Raw genomic sequence first — 12,832 nt, forward strand, 5'->3', positions numbered from 1 at the left:
TCATACGGGCCACCGACAGCAGGCCGGTGGGCAGTGGGCCATTTACGAAGTCTGCTCCTGTCACTGTCACCGACGGGGTCCCGGGGGCGCCGACAGGTCACTTAGAGGAGGGGAGTCATTAGGAGCTCACTGGCCACCTTTGGAAGGATGGCAGTCAGGGGGGAGAAGGGAGGGGTGCGGTCTGACTGTCGGGACCCTGGGATGCGTCCTTGGTCACGGCCCACCACTGCTCACTGCACCCGAGGACACAGCGCCCGCCACAGGTCACTGCACTGAGGTGGCCTTGAGCCTGTGCGTGTCCCCGCCGGAGACCTTTCTCCTCCTCCCTGTTGCCCAGCCTACCCCACACACGATGGGGACCACTGACCATCACAAGGAAGCGGGGAGGAAGTGAAATTCTTGTGGGTCCACAGAAATGTAAATGACTTACGAGTTTTCTAAAACTGTGGCCAAGAATTCTAGGTCTCATTTTGCTTCAATAATTTAAAATAAGCTCACGTACTCGATGCTCTGATTTCTCTGGGATAGGGGTAGAGGGAAGGGAATGGATGCTGTGTGCTCACCCATCGTGTCGTGCACAAAAAGGAGCATAAGAAATGAAATCACACTCTAGAATGCAATTGAATTTGAATCCACAGAGTAAGTGCAGATCGATCGGCCTGATGGGGCTGGAATGGGGCACGGAGGGCAGCCTCACCTCCTCCATCGGGCTCGCATGCTGGCGCGTGCGGGGCCTCGCTCGCTCCTCAAGCTCAGCGTCCAGGTCTTCGGTGGCCGCGCGCAGAGACTCGGTGAAGAAGTGCGGGTCGTCTCTCCTTCTCCAGGCAAAGCCCACGGCCACAAGGCCCACCTGGAAGGAGAGACCCGACGATGTGTGCACGGTCACTGCCCCACGTCCCTGCTTCCCGGTCACAATCCCGCACAAGCTGGTGTCACCTGCCTGGGATTCCCGGGCCCCCCGTTCCCCAGGCTCCGTGTCCTCGAGTGAAAAATGGGGTTTAAGAGGTCCCCCCCACCTTCCTGGGAGGTGTCTGTGGGCAGCCTGGCTCCCAGGTTCTCCTCACACTCAGTCAAAATATGAAGAAATGTAATAATGCGACAGGAACGTGGAGCCCCAGCCCCAGCCCCAGCCCCAGGCTGACGCAGAGTGGCGCCCACAGGAGGCCCCCCGCTCACCAGAAGCGGCTGCGAGATGAAAACACAGCACAGCACGGACAGCGTCAGCAGGTGCAGCCAGCGCACACACTGCGTCGGGCTGAACCTGTCCCCCCGAGAGAGGCCGTCAGCACCCGCCTGCACGCGCACAGGGACACCACACCCAAGGGCCCGCGTCCTCGTGACGGCAGGCGGGGAGGGGGCCGTGAGCCAGGCACCCCATCGTTCTGCCCAGCGGAGGGAGTTCTGTCTGTCGCGAGGGGCGTCAACCCCGTGAAGCCGCTGAGCGTGAGAGAGAAAGGAAAAGCCAGCCCAGCGATGCGGAGAGCACGGAGGGGGTGGGGGGCTTAATTACAACAACGACAACAAAGTTTGCATCTGCAGAGCACTGAGCAGGTGCCAGGCACCGGGCACGGAGGATTTCATTAGCTCCTCCTAAAACCCTGTGAATTTTCCCATTTCACAGCTGAGCAAACTGAGTCACGGAGAGGAGTTTGTTTCTTAAGCAACTTGCCCACCATCAGCCATCATCGTGTGAGTCATTTCGTGCATCTGAAGAGAGGGAGGGGTGGGGCAGGGGAGAGGGATGCGTCTTGGTTTCAGAGCTGCCCCTCCTGGACCCACAGGAGCCACGCTGGACCGCCCCGGGGACGCTGGGGGCCCGAGCTGCCCGGGAACGAGATGGTGAGGCCACAGTGTGGACGGACAGAGTCCGAATCGCACCAGCACACCTGACCCTGAGGCCCAGCTTCTTGGGAGCTCTGCAACCGGGTTCCCTCCTTCCTGAGGGAGGGTCTCGTGGCCTCTCATGACACAGGGACTCCATCCAGGCCGAGCTGCTTTCCCAGAGCCGGCCAGGCCCAGCGGCCCTTTGGGGTTTGTACACAAATTCCTCACCCCCAGGGCGTGGGAGGGAGAAATGAGGACCAAAATAGCAATAGACCATCTGGGCCCACCCAATGCATTCCCAGAAATGCAGGGAGGTTTTTTACTAAGTGCTAGACTCTCCCATCCAAAGAGCCGGGGACATCTGAAACCGTGACCGCTCACCTGTATCCTAGAAACGCCGTCCCTAAGCCACAGGCCACGGAAACCATCCCGCAAATGGCCCACACCGCGCAGCCTGACCAAGGCAACAGAGCCCGTGGCCACCGAAGCTCAGCAAGTCCTCGAAATCCGCTGTTGGGGGCTAAAGGAGAGCAGGAAGAGGTATACGTAACAGGCCTCATCACTTCTGTCCACCCGAATGCGGTCGTTAATTCTATCAGCGGGCCTGGGACGTGGGTGTGCAGACATTTGGGTGACCAGTATTCTGGGCGTGTCCATGAGGGGGCTTCTGGAGAGATGGACATGTAAATGGCTGGACAGAGTAAAGCTGGTTGCCTGCCCAGTGGGTGGGCCTCATCCAGTCAGGTGAAGGCTGGTATATAACAAAAAGCCAACCTTCCAGAGTAAGAGAGAATTCCTCCTGCCTGAGGGCCTTTGAGCAGGACACCTGCCTTTTCCTGTCTTTGGACTTGAACTGAAACACTGGAGCTCCTGGGTCTCCAGCTTTCATCAGACCAGCCGGCCTCTGAGCGCACGAGCCAGTTCCTTGTATATATACATGCACCCCTGCACACACCCCGTGCAAGGTGTTAACAGATTTGCATTCTGTGCAGAGCAGCTGCGTCTACGTGGCAGCTGCGTGCAGGTACCACCATCTTCAGCCTGGATGAAAAGGGGCCTCACTCTCTCACGTTCTCAGGGCAGAGTGCTTTTTACACTCAGCATTCTGCATCAAAATGATGCCGTGCCTGGGCCACAGTTTAGAGTTTTCATTGTGCATATAAAGGAGGGGGAGGGAGGAAGTGGAGGGGTGGGGAGGAGTGTGGGGGAAAGGGAAGGGGAGGAGCAGGGGGAGGGACCAGGAGAAGAGCAGAGGGGGGTAGGGAGGAGCAAGGGGAGGGTGAGAAGAGCCACACAGAGGAGGAGGAGCAGGTGGGCAGCAGCCGCCTCTCGTGGGCTCTGCTGGGTAAGTTCTCTGGAGTTGAGCACACAGTCGGAGGGTCCCCCGCCACATCCCATGTCTCCAAGAGGAGGCCATGGAGCTCTGCTTTCTCAGGCGATTGCTCCAATAGGAAGACGCCCCAGCGCCCGTCTAGAGGCAGAAGGCAGCTGACGCTGACTTGGAGTCAGGAGCACCCGCCAGGGAGGAGGCAAGGGAAGGACACTTGCTACGCGTACAAGGGGGACACTGAGCCCAGGTGCTGTCCTTTGTCGAGAACCTCCCCCGAGTCCCTTGGCTCTCCTCCGCTCCCTCCCGGCCGGGTGCGTGTGCCGGGCTGTCGGGTGCAGGTCTCCATTCCCTGGGTGTGTGACCGCCAGCACCGGCACGGCAGGTTGCTGGCCCCAGGCCCCATCCGCACACAGAAACCAGCTATTTTATACCCCACGCCCCAGCACGTAGCGTGCTGTGTGCACCAGCCCAGCCAGACCTGGCCGCCTCCCAACACCGGTGCCGCCTCGCCAACCGCGGTCCGTGGAGCAGTGTCCACGGCCAGCGCCCGAACCTGGACGACCTAGAGCCAGGAAGCACACTGCTCATGCACCCCGCAGCCCCAGGCCCCACAGCCACGTGCACCTGCCCAGCCAGGCCCCGGACGGCCCCCTTGGGCAACACTGACCAGCTGCTTGGCTGCCCCCTGGGGGCCCCGTCCCAGCTGGCTCTCCACTGAGCTACCGCCTCGTCCGAGGCTGTCGCTAGGCACTCTACTCCACAGCACGTGAAGAGTGTATTCCTGACTTTAGAAGACGTGAGCAAACCCGTGTAAGTATACAGCAGAAATGGCCAGCACTTTGGAGCAAAACTCAGGGCTGTTTCGGGTGGGCCTGGTGTCCATGTGACCAGAGTGTCCAGCCTCATTGGACCCAGCTCCCGCTGTGCGGCCCCTGTGTCTCCCAGGGGCCCAGGACACAGGAAGGGGCCCAGCATTGCACCCCCAGCCCCAATATCACCTTGCACATGGACAGCGCCGCGGGTCCCCTTCTCCCTCGGAGCCTGCTGGCCGGCGTCAGCTCCGCAGGTCTCCTGCTCTGGGGATGGACAGCCCGCACTCCGGCCACCCACTGCCCCCTTGCAGGCCCTGGGGCACCCCGAGAGACCGTGACACTGGAAGAGACAACATGGGGACGGGGTTAACACCTCAGCACCCACAGTTCTCCGTGCTGTATTGTGTCCTCCGCAGCACAGCTTGCAAGCTTTCTCAGGAGCTGAGCCAGCACCTCCGCAAGCCTCAGGCTGGGGAGAAGGTTCTGGAGAGGAGGCACGGGCAGCCCTGGGACCAGCTCGTTTGCATCCGCAGAGGGTGGTGGGGCGCCTGCGGGAATTGACGGGGCGGCTGCAGCCAACAGCAGTGCCACCTGCCCTCCGGAAGCCCGAGCAGGGGGCGGGCGAGGCTCACCGCGGAAGGGCAGAGAGGCAGCCCCACGCAGGGGAGCAGAGGGGGCCGAGGCCTGGACACGCGCCTGGGGACAGCGTGCCCATGAAGGACAGGAGCTCTCAGCGGGGAGGCGGAGATTCAAAAGCACAAGGACCCATGCGTGCCCCAAACATCCGCACCGACCAGCAACCACACCCCTTCTCGTGTGGCCTCCACTCGGACTCCGGACAGTGGGCCTTGAACTCCCTGGGGAGCAGCCCCCTCTCTCTGCAGGACCTGCCCTGCGTGGGGTCTCCCCCTGGGCCCGACCAGCCACGTCCGGGCCATGGCCGAGGGAGACACCAGAGAAACATAGTTGTATTTACCTCGTGCGTCTTCTGGGCGTCTGCCGTCCTTCCCCGGGAGTGAGGGCCTGATTTAAACGGAGTCCAGGTTATGACATTAAAGGAGGGATCTAGGGTTCTTTGGGAGAGAGCATCCTTCAGGAAATAGCCCTCCCTGAGGCCCCACCAGGACGGGCCTCCCTGAGACCCAGGACGTGGCTGCCAGTGTGGCCCATCCATGTGGCATCTGGGCGAGGGCTGCACGGCCCCTTTCACGCAGATGGAGTGAAGCTCTCTGTCCTGGCAGTGAACAGCAGTGAACAGCAGTGAACACGGGGAGCAGGAGACCCGAGGTCTCCTTCACAAGCTGGCCTCTCGAAGAGGACCAGCTGGGTCGGACTGGGGAGACCTCATCATTTGCTGTTGCTGTGATTTGTAAACAAACAGAAAACACCTTCCAGGCTTTTCTTAAATGCACACTTACCCTGAGCTGCCTCCGAGGGCGCTCTTCTCAGGGGCCTGCTGGCTTCCTGCAGAAGGAAGGGGGTTGTTTGGGGCAGGCATCCCACCATGTGGGAGTTCCCGGAACAGCAGGGCACACGGACGGGCTGCCCATACCTGGCTGAGCCTCAAGAGCAGCGACAAGAGCTGTGCCCCGGGAGAAGCCAGCAGGGTGCACAGGAGACCCGTCTGGAAGGACCCGGCGGTGGCATCGGGGGCACCGAGAGCCCACAGGAGCTGTAGGAAAGCAGTGGTCAAGGCACCCGGAATGCATCCACTGTAGCCACCAAGGTCTTTGATGTGAACGTGTACCCTGCGTTTAACCAAAGCCCTGTCTCCCTGAACCCTTGGAAACAATGGCAACGCACAAGGAATCCTTTTGTTTTTCCAATATACACAATTTTCCAGATTGAATGAACGTTTTCTGCGTGCCCACTTCCTCCCAGGCATGCCTCGTGGGCCCCTGGCTGAGTCCTTGCTACAATCTGATGAGAAGGCGTCCGTAACCCCGACGCGTTGCTGAGCAGAGAAGATCAGACAAAGGGTCGAGCCCAGGGGGAGGGCGAGTTCAGGTTCTCGGACCGCGGGCCCGTTCCTGTCCCAGGTGGACCCAGCCTTTCAGCTTCTTGCTGCCTGGTGTGATTTATCACCATCCTACAAATTCCATGCACCTGTCACTCTGTTTTAAAGGTTCTGCCAATCCGTTACTATTCTCACACATACTCTACACTGTGCTCTCTGCTGGACACCATTTCTGGAAAGAGCCCCTCACCACATTCCCAGCCACTGGGGGGACCATGAGTGGCCACGGGGTTGTCAACAGAAGCAAAATGGACTATTTCCCCACAGCCCAAAAGTCATGCTGTGCTTCCATAGGAAGGCAGGGTCCCCACTCTTGCTGCCTGTGCTGATTTATAATTCACCTCCCTCCTGTGAGTGACGGTGAGGCTGGAGTTGCCAGTGGCATCTCTAGGGCAAATGTGGCCATCAGAACTCTTCCCTGTCTTTTCTGGCCAGAGGATTTTTAAAATTTGAAATAATTGCGAACCTTAAAAAAAAAAAAAATCCAGGAGTGTGCTCTGGGACAGTCCAGGCTGCTGACCCCTCCGGAGAAGTCACACTCCGTGGCATGAGGCGGGCGCGAGCTCTGCGTGGCAGGGGTCAGGGACGGCAGGCCTGTGCTGGCTTCACCCTGAGCCCACCACCCAGCAGACCCCCCGGCTCCATCCAGCCCAACATCCCCTCTGCAGTGCTCAAGACAGCCGGGTCCCTCCCCCTGCTTGGAACCTTTCTGCCAGGACTGCCGTTTTTGCTAATTCCTGGGCTGAGAACGTGTCACATGGCAGGTCTGGGAACTGGAAGCCACTTCCAGGAGAATCCAGTGCCCCCCACCTGCTCTTGTCCTGCAACCGTGAGCAGGGCCGTGAGACAGGCATACGCGCACAGCAAGGTAAAGGCAACGGTGAGGCGCGCTGTGTGCGGGAAGCTGCTGGGGGAGGGCTGGCTGTACACGGAGGTCCAGACGTGGAAATCCTCCAGATACTCCGTGAACTTTGAATACAGGAGCTGAAACAGACCAGAAGAGAGATGCTGGTACCACGGCGAGAACTCCTGGCGGGCAAGCAGTGATTGGGTGATGCCGCTAGCTCCTCAGCCGGATGCTGGGTCCCCACAGACCCTCACCCACCATGCGCTCAGCGCCCTGGACCTGCGCTGGGGCGTCCGCAGCTCTGGGACAAGCTGTCCCTCCACCTCTCCTGTCTCACCCTTGAAGGTCTTCACGCCCTTCTCTTTGGAGCCTCTGTCTACAAGCCCTCCCTGTTCCCAGCACCTTCCCTGCAACACAGGTCATTTTCACTGGGCTTTTTGCACACTGCAGCCCTGGAGCATGCCGGGCCACCTGGGTGTCCTCAGTAGCCCTGCAGCATCAGCCACATGGTGGGCGGCATGTTACCTACAGAACCGCACTGGGTTCCAAAGGATCAGTTCAACTCAAGGAACACTCGGTGCTCAAGGCTATTCTAGAAAAGCGGTGATGAGCAGCAGAACACAGAAGCAAAGCGAGGGAGAACCGTTTTAAGGAGATGAGAATTATACCTTCATATCAATGGACCGGCCCACAGGTGGTCTTATGACTAATACACTACAGATTTCTCCGCACAAGTTCTCAAGCAAAACAGCTGGAGAATAAACAATGTGACTGTATTTTGAATAATTATCTAAGGAAAGTGCCGGTTGAGCCAGGCATTCAGCTCTGGGGAGCTGAAGAATTTCCACATTGCCAATGCACTGTGATCATTTTCTTACTCGATCGGCAGCACCCATGACGGGTGGCGACAGGGACACACTGGAAGGAAGGATCTGGTGGCGTGGGAGGACGCCAGCCCTCACTGGCCTCTGCCCGTCTGAGACCAGCTTGCGAAACTGGTCCCCAGAAACACAAAGCCCCCATCAAAGTGTTTCTACAACTAAACTAAAGAGAATCACAACATCCAACATGGCCCTTCAGTGATGTTTCTAAAGAATATTCTTGAAGATAATACATTAGAAAGCACAAAATACGTAAGTGTCGGCACAACTAGATCAAACACTCCCATATGGGGAGAGATTGGAGCACGCGCAGAGCGAGTTTCATGGGTGGTTTGTGAGATTTTAGGTGATTTTGTCTTTTTTCTTGATCCCTTGCTGTTCTGCCCCCGATCACACCCATACTGTTGACTGGTCATCTTGGGGTTCAGGATACACAGGGCACTCCCGTCTTTAGTTAGCGGCCCTCTGGACTCCACAGACCACAGGCAACAGTAAATTCCGTGAATGTTATTACAGGAAAATCGTCACGGTAGTAACGCCTGGCAAGGGTCCTCCTAAATTGGGAGATTTGGAATGAATTCATTCTCGCCCGCAGGCTCGCTCGCTCGTGGCATCCTTTAGGATATGGCCACCTTGAGGTTAACTTTAGTGCAGTTAGTCAAACGGCTGCAGGCGGAAGCAGAGCTGGTGTTGCAGCCAGCCGGCTGGCTGATCACCTACCTTCCAGAAGCCAAGACCCCGGCGCAGACAGCCCAGCTCCCGCTGCACGCGGCCGTCCTGCCTGCTCGCCGCCAACCAGCACTCAGCGGGGAAGAGCGAGCTCCGTCCATGCCCGGGGGCCAGCACTCTCACCATGATGTGGCTCACGTACCAGTCCGGGGAGGGCCCACGGCTGTCATGCCAGAGACGGATGCTCCGGAGCGGGCCCAGCAGGGCGGGGGCGCTGAGGACACACACAGCAGCCGTGGTCAGGCCGGGGTCTGTGCAGTGGGGGCCCCTGCAGGGCGGCCCCAGCCCTGATTCTCACCCTTGGGGGCACCTTGGACGTGTCAGCACACGCGCGCTACGCAGAGTGACCTACGGAGCTGCTTTGGAGCATGGGGTGTGGACCCCACACCCAGCTCCCACATGCCTGCAGGCTCCCCAGAACCCCGTGCACTCCAGCTCCGTCACGCATCTGTGTCCGGCGTGAACAAGTCTGGAGCTCACCTCTTCTTAGTGAAGATGCGGCCCGAACCGATACAGACCGTGCACGAGGTTCACCAGGAGAAAAAGCATTTAGCACAGTTTCTCCACATTTTCTGAAACCGGCAGGTGCTTGGACACCCGATCAGTGATCCCTCCCCACCCAAGTGAACGGTCTTTGCACGGCCACGTGTCCTTGCTCTTCCCAATTTAGGAGGACCTGAATTAGCTGGGCGGGATCCGCGCCGTTTGAGTGTCGGCAGCGTGTGAACCAACACCCGTCCTCACTCCCGCACGAATCTACATCAGACAGCACCACGAACGACTTTATAAGACCGTCCGTGTGCAAGCTGACGCTCCTTACTGGACAGTGACATTGTGCATTTTGCTTCCTTGGGCTCATGATAGGGCCACACGGTTCGGACGGGCCTCGCTCACCTCAGGACGAAAGTATGTCTGGAATTCCTTTCAAACAGGGGCCTCTCTGGACAGTAGAGTTCTCTGGGTTCTGAAAACCCATTCTCACCACAGAGAACAATGTAAACCTCAAAACAAAGACACAGGGTGGAGGTGTGAGATCCTGGACACAGGACACTACGCTGAGCCAGAAAGGGGAGTCCTTGTACCGTCTCCCAGCCCCCAGCCTTCCCAGAACCTTCCGGCCCCGAGGGACCAAGGGGACACCCTGCTCCATCCCTGGATGGCCCCTCCCACACTTCCCCAGGAGAGCCCCAGGAAGGAGCACCTGTCCTTCCAGGTTGGCCGGATTTCTACATGTTTGATCTAGAAAAGACAGACGGCAACTTGGATTCACTAGGGCACGAGCTTGTCTCGGGAGTAAGTGGACAGACAGTGGACACGTCCTCCTTCCTCGGCTCAGAGGGGACACGGGGAGGCCTGAGGGCTGCCCAGGGGGCTGCGACCATGACTGGGGTGTGCGAGGCACCCTGCAGACACACAGTCTCAGCCGCGTGGGGCTCGCCCCTCCCCGGTGGGGTGGCTTCAGTGGCCCAGAAACACAAGATCAATCGTTCATTTAAGGAAGTGCCTTATTTATTTCCAGTTTTTAAAATCCTTCCCTATCGCAAAGCACATATTTTCTTCGAGAGGCTTCTAAATTTTGTTTTAATCTGTAAGTCTCCAGTCTTGTGGAGCTGCTTTGGGGTGTAATGTGAAGTAGAGTTGTTTAATAGTGCTTTTTTCCACAGGGAAAGCCACGGTCCCCGAATATCTTGCGGAATGGCCCCTGCTCCTCCCATGGGGCTGCCCCCGTGATGCCCATCTGCCCCATGTATCCATCGGTCCTTCTCCTCACGTGGGGCTGGACACGCGGGCTGCTCTCCACGGAGAAGGTGGAGAGAGACAAAGGTTCGAGGGGGCAGCCCTGAGGGCGGGGAGGGCTCGCACGGGTGTGCACGAGGTGGAGAGGAGCCCCCCACTCTGGATGGAGGAACATGGGGCAGCTGGGAAGGCCAGTCTCCACACAGGGTGTGTGTGGGGCCGTCACTCCCACCATCCACAGCCTTGCACACCACAAAGTGCGAGTCCCAGGATGACCCGCTCACCTTGGCACTACAGCGGGCAGGAGACCGGAAGCCCGTGTCCACGACAACCGCATACAGCTGGTGGCCGGGGGGAGCACCTTCTTGCAGAAAAATGTAACCAGCTTTCTTCTTCTCGTGACGATCTACACGTCTGCTTTTAGTAACCAGAAGGGCATAAAGAATCGTAAAAACAACCACCAAAATACTGGGAAGCAGGTTCTCTGGGTGTCTGTAAATGAAAGGAGGGGAATAAATGGTAACTTATGAAAGCAAACCGTCAGGCAAAGACTAACCAATGCCCCCCCCCCACTGGCTCATGCTCACACACTCGCATGCACAGTCACACACACACAGAGGCCTCTGCTGGTCTTCACTGATATGTTTGTAAATGCTTGTCTGTCTTGTAACTGGGAGGAGAAAGTAGATTCTTACGGGGAAGGCCAAGAAGGAAAGGGTGGAGGGCATGGCGTGGCCTCTGTCATCCCCATGTTAGGATGGGTCTGAGCCCCTCAGGGGAGGAGCTGCTGGAGGCTGACTCAGGAGCAGGGACTCAGACAGAGACGCCTGGTGACAGACCAGCTTCTGCATCTGAAGCCCGTGTGGTGCTGCCACTCATGGCCTCTCTCTGAGGAGCTTTCTTGATGAAACGTGACAAGAACACTGATCTCGCTGCTCCGATGAAGACTCAGGAGTACGATGTCTGTAAAGTGCTTCGATATGTGGGCATAATGGACGCTGCCTCCCTCCCGGCGACCGTGCCTAACTGCCCCATCCCTCCCGCCCTGTGTGCTTGGGCGGCCTGCTCCCCACTGCACCTGGCCCTCGCTGCCTGGGGCTGGGGAGTCACCGAACACTCCAGACCCACAGAGTGGGGTCCACTTCCAGTCACTAGTGCCAGGACCCTAACCTAGAGTCTTATGGGATTCTGACAGGGTTTCAAAGGGCAGGCAGGTGCTTTGCAAGGATGCTGTCCTCCCAGAATGCACCTGCCCCTGCCTGACTCGAGGTGTTGCCTTCTATCTGGGTGTCCCAAGGGCTATCCCTCTCCTGACGGTTTGTCTCCCCACCCAAGTCATATCTAAAACCACAGCTGAACAGCTGTCCTGAGTCCCACTCACTGGATTCCTGGTGACCTCACTGTCACCAGCACATGTGGTGTCAGCAATCCACTTACTGGTCTACAAAGCAATCAACTCTTTGATGATCGATTAAATAATAAGGTATGGGGTAGAGTTCCCCATTACATCAACGTGAGAGAGACCCAACACACACCAGGAAATGCAGACCCTGCCACGGATATTCATCCAGCAAACACCCACTCAGTGCCTGCTGTGGCCAAGTCCGGTCAGTGCTCCATGTGGGTGACCAGGTGGAGGGCTCCTGCCCGCACAAGCGCACCCTCTACTAACCCACAGTTCAGAATCCAAATACACCTGTTCCAGGTAAAAGAGTGGCCACAGAAATAAGCTTGAGTTGAAATCTCTCATCTAAAATGGGACACTTTGGGGGCGCTCAGCTGGCTCAGTTGGAAGAGCGTGTGACTCTTGATCTCAGGGTCATGAGTTTGAGCCCCATGTTGGGTGTAGAGATGACTTAAATAAATAAACTTTAAAAATAATAATAATACGATAAAATGGGACACTTTTGAAGAGAAAGAGGGAGCTATGAATATGCATAAATCAGGATGGGCAAACCACTGTGTCCTCATTGACGAGAATGACCCAGTGAGTGCCGACTGACCAGGTTCATGAGCCAAAGCTGAGCTTGATGGAAAGTATGTTGACTTTCTCGTGTTTTTGCATCTCCTGTCTGCGGATGTAGGTACAGACAGAAAAGATTCCAAAATGCAAACCAGTAACAGGTGACATGGGTTTCTGGCATCTGCGGGATGACACGTGGGCATCCCGCGTGACCCCACTGTGATCTACAAAGCGAAACTCACCTCTGCCACTTGGAAACGTCACTCACTGAAAAACTGGTGTTCAGGTTTCTTCTTGCGACAGAGACGGGCACAAGGCGGTCGTAGCTACAGGAAGGAGACGCGGGTTAGGACGCCAAACGTGTGCCGGCAGTCTACAGTGTCGCGTGCATGGGTTAAAGGAGGGGCAGAAAGGGGGACAGGTTCTAGTAAATATAACTTCGTGCAGACGGCTCAGTGTCCACACTGTGCATGGTCCTGCTCAGCCCAGAGGCCGGCAGGCGTAAGCCCAGCCCCACTGCGAGTGGACGTGCGGCCACCAACCAGACACCCACTGTGTGGTTCAACAGACATCGGGGGACACCTACTACAGCTGTCACCTCAGGGGTGAGCCCTGAAAAGCCAGCCCCTGCTCTCCTAGAGGCTGCAGCCCAGGGAGAGCCAGGCTGCAGATGGGGAGGGGCGCAAGCACCA

At 57.8% G+C, this 12,832-nt stretch overlaps 1 protein-coding gene across 1 annotated transcript in view; it reads right to left on the bottom strand.

Moving 5' to 3' along the window:
* PKD1L1 (polycystin 1 like 1, transient receptor potential channel interacting) overlaps positions 1 to 12,832 on the bottom strand; it is a 101,023-nt gene that overhangs the window by 37,707 nt on the left and 50,484 nt on the right. The window contains exons 27-36 of the mRNA XM_088018674.1: positions 12,383 to 12,466; positions 10,462 to 10,669; positions 9,335 to 9,441; positions 8,432 to 8,654; positions 6,794 to 6,967; positions 5,385 to 5,638; positions 4,153 to 4,280; positions 2,206 to 2,344; positions 1,177 to 1,261; positions 698 to 850 (exon numbers count right to left, since the gene is read on the bottom strand). Coding sequence (XP_087874800.1) covers positions 698 to 850; positions 1,177 to 1,261; positions 2,206 to 2,344; positions 4,153 to 4,280; positions 5,385 to 5,638; positions 6,794 to 6,967; positions 8,432 to 8,654; positions 9,335 to 9,441; positions 10,462 to 10,669; positions 12,383 to 12,466 — 1,555 coding nt within the window. The remainder of the gene's footprint in view (positions 1 to 697; positions 851 to 1,176; positions 1,262 to 2,205; positions 2,345 to 4,152; positions 4,281 to 5,384; positions 5,639 to 6,793; positions 6,968 to 8,431; positions 8,655 to 9,334; positions 9,442 to 10,461; positions 10,670 to 12,382; positions 12,467 to 12,832) is intronic.

This window comes from Eumetopias jubatus, unplaced genomic scaffold (genome assembly GCF_037043125.1).
Source record: "Eumetopias jubatus isolate StellerSeaLion01/CBP00866 unplaced genomic scaffold, mEumJub1_p1.0 scaffold_14, whole genome shotgun sequence".
NCBI lineage: Eukaryota > Metazoa > Chordata > Mammalia > Carnivora > Otariidae > Eumetopias > Eumetopias jubatus.